This window comes from Anoplolepis gracilipes, chromosome 11 (genome assembly GCF_047496725.1).
Source record: "Anoplolepis gracilipes chromosome 11, ASM4749672v1, whole genome shotgun sequence".
NCBI lineage: Eukaryota > Metazoa > Arthropoda > Insecta > Hymenoptera > Formicidae > Anoplolepis > Anoplolepis gracilipes.
In genome coordinates, this window is record NC_132980.1 from 7,893,893 (window position 1) to 7,906,153 (window position 12,261).

The 12,261-nt window shown below is 35.6% G+C and overlaps 1 protein-coding gene and 1 long non-coding RNA gene across 9 annotated transcripts in view; one reads left to right on the top strand and one right to left on the bottom strand.

The window, feature by feature from the left end:
- LOC140671410 (uncharacterized) overlaps nt 1-12,261 on the top strand; it is a 296,391-nt gene that overhangs the window by 243,562 nt on the left and 40,568 nt on the right. The window contains exon 5 of one of the 2 annotated variants that reach the window (XM_072902679.1): nt 10,104-10,160. The exons of the other annotated variant lie outside the window; for it this stretch is intronic. Within the exon in view, the coding sequence (XP_072758780.1) occupies nt 10,104-10,160 (57 nt within the window). The remainder of the gene's footprint in view (nt 1-10,103; nt 10,161-12,261) is intronic. 2 annotated transcript variants of the gene reach the window in all.
- The window catches only part of LOC140671411 (uncharacterized), a 349,127-nt gene that overhangs the window by 190,439 nt on the left and 146,427 nt on the right, over nt 1-12,261 (bottom strand). The window contains exon 4 of one of the 7 annotated variants that reach the window (XR_012047722.1): nt 1,719-1,858. The exons of the other annotated variants lie outside the window; for them this stretch is intronic. This is a non-coding gene — a long non-coding RNA (uncharacterized lncRNA). Of the gene's footprint in view, nt 1-1,718; nt 1,859-12,261 lie in introns of those variants that run through there. 7 annotated transcript variants of the gene reach the window in all.

A 12,261-nucleotide genomic window follows, 5' to 3' on the forward strand; every position in this document is an offset into this window, starting at 1 on the left:
AAAATGCATTTTGGGAAACATCTCGGGTAGATGCCATCCGGGAGAAAATTAATGCATCTCGCGTGCTCCCGCGCCACGGCACGCGCATTAAAATTCATATCGCCGCGATTCAAGCGCGTATCGCGCGATATATCGTGAGACTATGAAGGCTACTATAATACGGAATATGATTTATGGCCGTGTTACACGTGTGAATATATTGTGATTCACATACGAATGCGTCCAGATTGGAGAATCGTAAGCGTGCCGCCGAATGAAGAGATTATACGTTGCGCGCGTGCACGCACGCTTAATTATACTGATAATTATTTACATTAACAATATTGATGGAAACTGCATTTGATTTACCGAAGCCGTGTTTCTTTTGTCACGCATTACTACTTTGCGAAAACGCTAACTTTTCATTTATCGATGGAAATTATTATATACATATTACACTTTGTCTGGGAAATGATTGAGAGTTTGAAAAATACATTGAAGATACATTAAACCATGTGAGGAATTATTACAAATGCGAGATTACCCGTGCAAAATGTACCGATCCTCTCATCTCGCATTTTGCTGGAAAACGATTAACGCCCACACTTGTAACGGAGATCCATCAACCAGAAAATTGATTTGCAGCGCCGGTCGTAAAAACTCAATGATGAAGATGATATATGATCGCTTTGAACAAGTTATCATGTCACGGTCCATTTCCTATGTTTATTTTCAAACTGCCAATGGTATTCGACGTAACATGCGGTTGATCGAGTGTCGAAGAGAAATTTGTATTTTTTTTTGAGAATTTACCGTTTCCAAGGAGATTTATGTATTACACTATGAATTTCATATTTTTGTAAAATCAGTTATCGCGACAGAGGCAATTCAATATCACATATTTAGGCATGCTTTAATATTTATTTAATATATAATTTAATTAATTATAAATATTGCCGCGCTGAATACATGGCCGTTGTGTGTATAAAACATCATATTGTAATTAAAGCAAAGATTGTCTAGAATTTTGTATGTGCACGAATTTGATATAAAATAAGGATAAACGAAATAAAAGCAATCTGTGTCTTTCCATTTTCGAATTCGAGAGAGACGTGTTTGCGGAAATTCCGCAAACGCTTGCGGCTCGTGTCAGAGAACGTACGACGTACACCCACGCGAGGATGAAGATCCATTAACCTGAGAGAGAACGATCGAGTCTCCATATACTATTAAGTACCGTTATATTCGCGGTGTCTTCGGTCTACGAAAAATCTAGTTGAATTAACCACGAAGTCGCGGTGAATTTTAAAGGCTATGATTACTTCGAGCCGGTTCGGCTCACAAGTAGATTTTTCAATCCGCCTTTTCGCGATCCAGCATAAATTTATGACTAAAGCATACGCGACGCAAAACTCAATGTAGAGTTATTATGTAAAATATAAATATTTGATTTACATTTTGAGAGTATACATTATAATTATTGTTGACATGTTGAAAAAATTTTATTATTTATACATCGCCGATTTTATTAAAATTGCTTAGCGTGTTAGCGTTGGTTAAATCTATCATACGATTATCCGATTTAATTTACCGAGATGATATCGTTCGCCAATTGCACGCGACGCTCGTAATCGTTGCCGGTGATTTTATATACATGCCTCGGAGCAACTGTAAAAGCGATGATATTCATCCAATCTGACCTTAACCTCGTCCAGCTTGCGTAGATGCGTGCATGCCGACTGGGTTAACTCTTTGACCCCGGCAAACCATCTGCGTCCAGCGACGTTGCTCGAAATTTTTGCTAACCAGCTCGTACTTCTGACTTCCTCTCTCGTATTCTTCTTTTCCTGTCCCGCGACTTTCTTCGGTTAGCAATTTCCTAGAGTTAACCATTATGAATCATTTTGGTAATGACACTCGACTCTGCTAGATTTCACATATATATATACATTTATTGCTTACCGATTTCTCATTTCGATCACTCTCTCTTTAGTTTTTTTAATTAAAAGAATGTTAAAATTTATTTAAGATTAGTTGTAAAATTGGTGTAATTTTTTAATTAAGAAATAATTGTCATAAAATATCGGCAGTATTTAATTGTAACTTTATATCTGACGTATATATTTCCGAGCGAGATCTCTTTCCGGGATTATCCACTTCCTAGATAATTAAGAAATATCCGGGCAAACGTATATCCGTCGAGACGCGCGCGAGCATTTCGTAATTATATCCCGCGACTTTTCAACGCTGCAAATTGCGATTGGCCGTTCATCAACGTTCTCCTGGACGATGCTGGCAGCAACGACGGATACTTTTCCATCTTTATCCTCGATAAGCGTTCTCCATGCTCGCACCTTAGCCGGAACGATTATGGTTTTCAACGTTTTACACTTTAGCCCGTAACGTTTCTCATGTTTGCGCAAGACGATGAATCTTTCAACGCGACGCTCATCGAAGAGAAACATCCCGCCGTGCCATAGCAAAACCATGTAACGAAACAAGAAGATGAATTCATTCAAAGACGCAAGATTATGTATAATATAATAGATAGACGAATCTTGATGCATAACAGCAACAATCGATAATTCTAGAAATAGATATATATATATATATATATATATATCTTGTTGCCAAAATTCTGCATTGAAAGGATGTATTTTATTTTGTAAAATATTTTCAGAGCCGATAGCTTCATTAACTATTGATTAACTGTTAATACTCTTAGTTATTAAATCCACAGTTGGAAACAGGTACTTAAGCAAAACGTGAAACGCATTTAATATTTTCGCATTTTATTCTAAAAAGTACTACGAATCCATTAACTGTTGTCTTTAAAATAAATTTATGTAGCTTTTTCCAGTCGCTAATTTGAGTAAATATAAATTAACTTGTTTATCAATCATCACATCGAGAAGCAGATTAGTATTTGAACGTACGAAATAAAAATGGTGCAGATTTTTTTTTATGAAAAGCGAAATTTAGATTTTAATGAAAAAAATTCAATTCGCAATTTTTATCTATTTTCGCACGAAAAAATGGTTGCTATTTTAAATATAAAAGCGAAAAAGTGAGACATTGATGTCGACGCGCGACCCCACCAGAATATTCGATATTCCTTTATCTTTGCACCTCGTTCCCTCGCCGATTTACGTAATCCAGCTCGAGAGAAACATCTAACATACCGGCTATCTTATAGTGCTTTACTTACGTTACGTATTACAGCGAGTGTGAGGCCGCGCGTTAAACAACTCGCACGTATTACGGCGATTAATATGCAGCACAGTACGTGATACCGCGCGCGTTCGCTCTTCCATACGCGTTAATATACGTGTTGCTTTTCCGTAAAAAAAAAGCTAGCCGCACTTTATGTCCAAACGGAATTTATCACCGTCGCGAACACACCGCAATCCATCATCGCGCTTTCAGATTCGGCATGACCGCGAATATCATGGTGATATAGATATACTTTCTATTTGGATGTAGACGTATCCTGGAAATTATACAAGTTGTCAGATATGAGAAAAGTGAATTAATCATAAATCATCTTGCTTCATCGTTAAAAGCAAAGTATTACAAATTTTATGATTTTAGTATAACAATAAGAATTTTCGCTAAATACATTTTATTGAATTGTTAAAAAATATTTTATAATATTAAAAGAAATATAAAATTCTGATTATTATTTGAAATATCTTCATAATCATGAAAAACTTATATGAATTATTTCCTACTACTTAACTTCAAAAACGTTAATTATTTATTAATTTTACTTTAACTAATCTTAGTCCATAATTTTTATTGAATCTGATTAGCAATTTTCTGTTTATGTATCATCAAAATAGTTCTAAGATGTATTTAAATTTATCTTTTAGAAAAGTATGAAATAATTTTCTTTCCCATATTCGATATAACAGAGTTGGAAACATTTGTATTGAGATGCTCATTAAATATATTTCATTCCTTTCGATTCGTCCTCTCATAAATTGGCAAAATATACACAACATCATACATTTTGTATCGTTATTTCTGTTCACAGTGAATCACTTACAGCTTTTCTTTTCTTTTTTTTTTTTTGACGCGCCTTTCGAGTTATGATCCGACCCGATTTCTTGGACTTTTCTAAATTGTACTCTCGCTTCTGAGAGAATACACTCCCATGTTATATTCGACAACGTTTTCCTTGCATTATATGTCAGTAGGTCCTTAGATTATATGTCACTGTGAATGTTCGTAAATCACAACACGCGGTTCGCATCTATATATAAATACAGTGCATTAATATAATATTAAAGCTTAAATTATTGAGCTGCATGGAACTGGCTCAACGTCTATGTATGCGTGTGATAGAAATAGAATTTAAAGGAAACTCGGAGAACTCGACGCTAGAGAAAAAAATAGACCATCTCTGAAATTTGAAGATTTTTTTCTTAAACAAACGGAAAGTATCAACATTTGCTTTTTTTCACTTTGAGATAAATCGTACTATGTATATAAACTTACTCCATAATTATTATTTTTATTGTATTCTTCTGATTTCATTTAAACAACACATACATCATACAGGATATTCATATTCAAATAAAACTAAAAAAATAACAATTATTTAAAAAAATTGTATTAAAACGAGAATATTCCCTATATTATTTTAACTGAAATGTTTTTTAATACTGTATAACTTGACTTCGACTTATTTTAAGTTCCGTTATTTTTCATAATTAAAATTTGAACACCTATTATTCATTAATTTTTCATAACACGCAACATGGGAATATTGCCCACGCTATAAGACGGCCGTTTGTTTCCTTTGTCTCGATTAAAAATGGCTCGTCACTTAATTGGATATTGCAAATCACGAATACGTATTAAATGTCATTAAAAGAGAAATAAATTCGTGAAAATTGACTTTTTGATAGAGAAACGACTTTAATTGGCGCGACTTGCTACAGTAACTTCGGAATAGACGCTGTCGTGAGATGCGTTAATTGATCGAAACAATTGCAGAGGCATAATTAACGTTTTATCAACGACACACGTCGTGACCGCGCGAAGAATTATCTTGACAGCACTTGAGAAAGAGAGAGATAACAGTCTGATAAAATGTTTTCACGAAACGTGGCATTTCAATGAAGGCTTTATGAAGAAATGATTTCGCGTTGGGTTGGTTTCACGAGACTTTTATACTCGTAACATTTATCGGAAATACTTCAACGAACGTATTTATCTCAAGCTGCACTTTTTCAAATTATTTTCCATTGTTGAACGATTGTTTTTTTGCGAGGACAACGAGCTTCGCGTGTCAGTTATAATTTGCAGGAAATGTCATTTTTCAAAATTAATATCGTTTTAAAAACGAGTCGAGATTAAAATATCCATTTTGTCAACGCTGTTCGTTTACATAAAAAATAAGCCAAGTTGTAAATCGCTCGTAAATTTTATTTCGGCGCCAAGGATCATTTACATTTCATGCAAATCAATATGCGTAGTTGGGTGATTTCATTAATATGTTAATAGAAAGAAAAGAATTATATTTCCATACCACTCGCATCAGGCAATGACAAATATTATGTCGCAATGCGCATAAAATGTTACGCTCGTTATTTATTACTCTGAATATTGCAAATTTCAGAGTGCTGACACAAATTTGAAAAAAAAAAAAAAGAATAAGTATGCGGCCAATTTTGTTACCGGACTTCTTTTTTAACAAATTTGTTAAATTAATTAATTTTGTTATTAATTACAATCAATATCTTTAGCATTTAAAATTAAAGCAGATAAAGATATTTTTAAGAACCTTGGTGTCGGCCTGTTGCCAGCGCAATTCATTTGCATACGAAAGTAATCGCGGTCGAACGCGCGCGATTCTTTTTAATTGGGAGTGCAGTTAGTGTGCCCTGCAGTTACGAGAACGACGAGAGCAAAAACAGGATGTATCTCTGTCTGGGCGTGGACGTCGATAATTTCTCGGATGTATTTCATTGTCCACTCGTTGTGGGTGTCAACGCCCCCGTCAAACGTTTCGCCCTCGCAACATCTCGCGGAAAGAAGGGAGACCGGAGTTTACTTTCAGTCGAACGTTATAATTAGATGCGATTCAAGACTCGTAAATATAATTTCGTGTTACGTAGAAGCTATGCCTTTTATTTATGATCGAGATTTCGGCCGGAGATACCGCTATGTTTGAGAATGAAGAGAAATAATTCTCGTTCGCGCGTTGATTTTGGAAATTGCGTGTTTCATCAATTTCGAGTGCGTGAGATTATTATAATTTCTCGTAACCGTCATTCACACATGTGAATTTTCCACAAATTTATACAGTAGTTATTTTCAAAAATATTTTCATCACTATTGCATTTTCCAAGATTTTTATATAATATGGAATTTATGTAAAATACTTTTTTATTTCGATCTTTTAATAAGCGCCGTAGCAAAACAGACTGCACTTTGCGCTTTATAGTCGATATTGTCTTTATGAATAAGAGATAATCGAATGTGAATTTTATAACAGACGTTAAATATTTACATATGTAAACATGTTTTTGTTTTCTTCCTATCTCCTGATACGAATCCCACGTCTAACGTACCTGAAGCAAAACTAACTCTCGCGTTGATGAATAATAATGGTTAATAACTTAACTTCCGATCGATCAACGTCGTCTTGCGGCGCAGCACATGCACCTGCGACCGATGCAACTGCGATTGATTCCTTTTGGAATTCCGCGGTAAAGAATGATCTCTTTGCAATAGCGTACTTTCTTTACCGTCGCCGCGACATTACGATCGATCAGCGCAAAAAGGGACGATCGAGTACCACGATCGTTTGTCGTTATTACAGGGTATCATATTACCTGCTGCTTCACCATCGGCAATTTTATCTGTCATTACGTCAATGAATAAAATGTAACGCTCTTCGTGCAATGTTTTACATTTACCTATTTAAAAATTATCAGATATTACATAATAACCGAGTATTAACATAAAAAAAAAAAAAAAAAAATAATACAATAATAATTGAATAAAACTGTCGAATTTTATTTGCAACTAACATGACATTCGCTTAAAGAAAGAGAAAGAAATAATTTTCTATAAAAGCCGCGTTAAATGAAAAGTACTTTTTCATCTTTTTGAAATATGTGCCAACACTAATGTATTAATTATAATTAAAACAAATATAACAAGAGTAAATAATTACACATAATTTTCACAATATAATTAAAAGAAAATTATAATAATGTCAAATATTGACATTAGATGTATGATAATGATTGCCGACATGTTTTAATTATCGCGTTAGCGTCCAATATATTAAATAATTTCTCCAGTCGAGATATACGAAGACTAGTGGAAATAATTTGCATGATGCCTACGTATAATGTATTCGTACAAGATGCCGCGTTAGACTTCATGATTCTTCCGCGAGGTATACGTGTTGCTGTATCGCATGATAATTAAGTTAATTATCTTCGTACTGACTTAATGTGTATGTGCTTCGCGCAAGTCAACCGTATAAGCATAAACCGCGTGCGAGTCGCAATATTTATCGCGATTTTTCTAAAGAGTACCAGCTGTGAAACGACAGCTGATGATGGATACCGTCATGTTCCCTAATCGAACTCTCTCTTGGCGTCGCAGCCAAACGTTTGCCAATCGACCGCGGTCATTAAAACGTGTTGCAATTAATGAAGAACCGTTGGAGGACCGTTTAACCAATCTGGACGATGGCCACCACGATGGGACGGACTATCTTCCTCTTTTATCGCTTTCTTTCGCGCGATCCACGACGAGGATATAAAGCATACTTTATGGACCGCGCAGACCCTGACTCTGACCCTGACTAAGAGCATCGGTTATTAATTATTAATTTTTCCGATACGTTAAATAAACATAATTTAATCGTTCGGCGTATAATAAAAGAGTGGTTAAATATCGCGACGTACATTCGCGAGATTCACGCACGTGTTATCTCACACTGACGCCTCTATCGTTTTCTCGTTGGCTGTTTCCTCGTTGGCGATCATTCGATAAATCTCCACGTAAAATCAGTCACGTTTTAGCGCAAGCGACGTAACTCGCCGAGTATTCACGAGACCTATGTATAACGAGATAGTCCGTAGAAATTAACGTGGAAAATATTCTCACGGAAACGCCGTTTCCGCGGATATCTCGGGGTTTCGTATCGTGACAGGCTCATAAAACACGGTATGATGAATAGTAGCGAGTTATCAAGCTGTGTCGCGGTACATCGGCCGAGGCATTTGCTAAACGTCAACGAAGTTCTCTTCCTCGTCGAACTAAATGGAAATCTGCGATAAGCTGAGCCGGGTATATTTAAATCATCCTCCATGTGCGACGAGATCCCGCGTAATAATTTAAAGCATGCACTTTTCTTATTATTCGAAACGAGACAAAAATCATCATTACTGACATTGTCATCGTGTCTTTTACGGGGCGTAAATCGCTTCCAGAAATGCAACAGTGCTCGAAACGCGCGCGGGCTAAACAATAATATGCAGAATTAATATAAATCATTTGCGTTTCTCGAACGAGTGACATTTATGCCTCCTTTTCGACTTTAATTTACCGCTCGTCGGTCAACGCGTGTCGCGTTCATCGTAATATATTGCGAGACATTTCTTCGTGGTTAGTCGCGTATATATAGATGTGAATTCAATTACATCCAGCATCCAACATTAGGTGACAGTTTTCCATTTCACCGCCTTTTTTATTAACCACGTAAGATTAAGTTATCAAAGAAAAAAATCGACAAGATCTGTCACGTCGTAAATATCTTTAGAGGGAAAATAATATCGTTGAAGTCTCTATTGATCTCTACTATTGATCTCATCTGCTGTGCCGTTCGAATCCGATATTTCGTCGAGTTTACGATTTATGCGTGTAGCGCACGAATCAATTATCATAATTAATGGCCGGATTCTGAAGCTCGACGTGGTCGGGCCGTTTACTATCTTGGCTAGCGAATAACAAAATCTCTATTGATCATTCGGATGTTGAATATTGGTCAGCTTAATCAATTGATACAGCATTAATCGACACGGATACGTTGCCACATAAAATGCAATTATATCGATATCGACATACAAGATTTTCAAAAGAGCAATCTTTCTTCTCGACAGGTTGAGTTATGTAATAGATTGCTGAAGATTTTTGTTCTCAAATAATTTTTTAAATTAGTCTCGAGTTATTGTGTCGTCGTATTTCAATTTTTTTTTAGTAAAATATAAATTATAAATTATTATTTTTTTTTATTTTTGGAAGAAATATGAAAAAATTCATACTCATATAAAAGATTATGGTTAGAAATAGTTGAAATTGCTGGTTAGTTCTTGTAAACAACCTGTCTCTATAAATATCAATAATAGGACGCTTTAACTAATCGTAATTTACTGAGTATTATTACTGTGATATGTTTGCAAGTTGGGTGGTGGTATATTAACTTTAATCATTTTCTGCTCTTCTCTTTTGTTGGAATATTCAACTGAATGAATAATTGCTCATACTTTACCGAACCATTCGAAGCATAACGCACTGTTATAAGGCGGTCGTATACGTTGGAAGAAAATAAAGAAGAAGAAAAAAAAAAAGAGAGAAAAAAGTACACGTTCATGCGCGTGTGCACGTACCAACGATAAATTTACATAGCGATGTAATCGCCAAAGAACAAGTTGACCGGACAAGAAGATTCTCTATCTTCGCGGTAGGCAGTAAGGAAACACCTCGTTGGTATAAAACGATATGCTCGGTCTAACGAGCCGTGGAAAGCGTGATGCAGATACGATTGCAATCATCGATATAGATATAACTACTGGGCAATAATCGCAGCGAATCCGACAATGCATTTCGTAGAGTTTAATAGTCAATTAAGGCCCGCAATACATACGAGCCGATTGCGATCGCAGAAGTGATGATGATTCACATCGTTAGTTCATGAAAGCAACTATTAATTGTTGAAATCTCATATTTCTCAGAAATCACTTCTAACTTTATTTATTAATAATTATTGTAGAATAATTACATTGTTTTTTATGTAAAAAAAATGTTTGAAATTTATAATGTGTAACTAAATTATAAGCAAGATATATATAAATATATGTTTTTTTATGTTGCAGGTAAGTACTCACATAATCAAAATCCACGACATACGAGGATGCGATTTGTATATATCGGTGAGTCATCTTTTAATTAAAACAATGATCGGAGAGAGTACGATATACAATCGATATTGCATTTGTGCTATATAATATTTAATATATATTTATCTTAAGCAATCATCATATTTAAATTAGTTTGAATATATCTTGTTAAATAAACGCTAGTTACAAATTATGTATATAAGATAAATATAGAGCGCAGGAATATATAAAAATAAATTAAAATTAATAAAGATAAATATAATACAATAATATTGTTTTAAGTAATTTAATTACTTTTGCCATCTAATAATACGAAAAGTTCTAATAGCATATAAAATGAAATATAATTTTAGAAATCTAAGTAAGTCTATAGTTCTCTAAATCCATTATCTATTAATAGGAATAAAATGTTTTACATTGAATGAACTATCTTTATGAATTAGACGCCTTCTCTCAGCGATCTCTCATGCGGAGGCGTTATTGACTGCCGCAAGAGTTCCTGTTTTCGCTGAACCCACTGACACGATTGATTGCAATTACCAGACGTACGGCCATTATGCCTTACAGAAGTTAGGTGTTTAAACGTGCGTGACAGCCACGGGGGAGATATACTACTTCGTGATGTTTTAACGCGATTATTTTCTGCATGTGGGAAACGGTTCGCAGCAAACTCGCTCGTAATTTATAATTTTCGATTATCGTTTCACAAGACAATATTGATTCGAAAGTAAATTGTGTGACGTACGAAAATATTTAACGAGATAAACGATCTCGTTGTTGGTCCTGAAAATTTATTTTATTCGTATGTAAATTTACTTTATTCCTATCATTTGACTTTTTTCATACAATTTATTAAAAGTTTACAAGCTTTATAATGTGATGCGAAAAGGGAATCGTTTCTCATAAACGTTTCTGGAACGCAACAGTTGCATATATTTTATTTAAAAAAATATTTTTACGTCACAATGTTTTAATAAAGCTTCAACTCTGAAGATAAATGTGTTTACGACTTAAGGTTAGCGCGGTGAAACTAGAGCGTTCATCAAAGCCAAGCACATAGATTACGAAGGAAATTCCGCGTATCAAACGTAATCGTACATTATTCGACCACTCATTAGTGCGAACCCTCGACGGATGACCGTCCCACCTGTCCACTTCGCGTGCAATTAGCCTTCCATTTAGGTAGACATGGTCCTCGAAACAACCACCACGTCGCTGCTATTTCAGTCGAGACAGATGGAAAGGCTCTTGATCAGACGGCACTCAATTTGGTACTCCGACCGTTCCTGCAAACCTTTCCGCGGTTCTCTGTAAATGACCATTGCGGCCGCATTTGAATGCGGCCTGCAAGATCGTTATGCATAGAAAGCGGTCGCTATCACGGTCGTTTAATTGCTAAAGGAGCGGATAAAGTTAAGCTGCGATAAGAATGACATAATTCAGACTAATATAGCAATCGTTAGCTTCGTATTGACCGAACATGTTCGGTTCTCACTTTTAATACTGTTTGCAAATTATGTTAATCCTCTTAGCGACGCTACTTTCTTGCACGAATATGCATTCTGTCTTCTGAGAACATGTATTATATGTAACTTTTGATATTTCTACAACGCGTATATAAGTTTCAAACGCGTTTAAATTTTCATGTTTAAGAATTTGTCGAGCCCTCATACCTCAAATTGTTGTAAGTAAGTAAGCGAAAAGGAATTAATTAAATTGCTTTCTGGATAATAAATAAAGTATACGTGTGATACTCGGACATATACATATGAGTTCACATGCTCATGGTGTGAACTCATGGCCTTTTTTACAACGTGTCAATGGTGTAGCGATTAAAATTACACGATTCAAAGTACTTTTGATTATCGAGTCTACCGCTATCAGGCAGGTGTAACTAAGATCAGGGCCGCGGTTCTGCGTCTTATGAAGCCGTTGTAAGCTCGCCGCGGGGGTCCCATCGCCGAGGCGTGTTACTTGCCAGCGTGAATTACGCGCGGTTTTGCATTTACACTGAAAACCGAAGGAGATCGGGGCCGGGAAACTGATATTTATCGCGCCGGGCACGCGCACTCCCCGGCGGATTCGTCGGTGATGCATGCTAAACGTCGAGGCGACGTCTCAATCGAGGCACGCC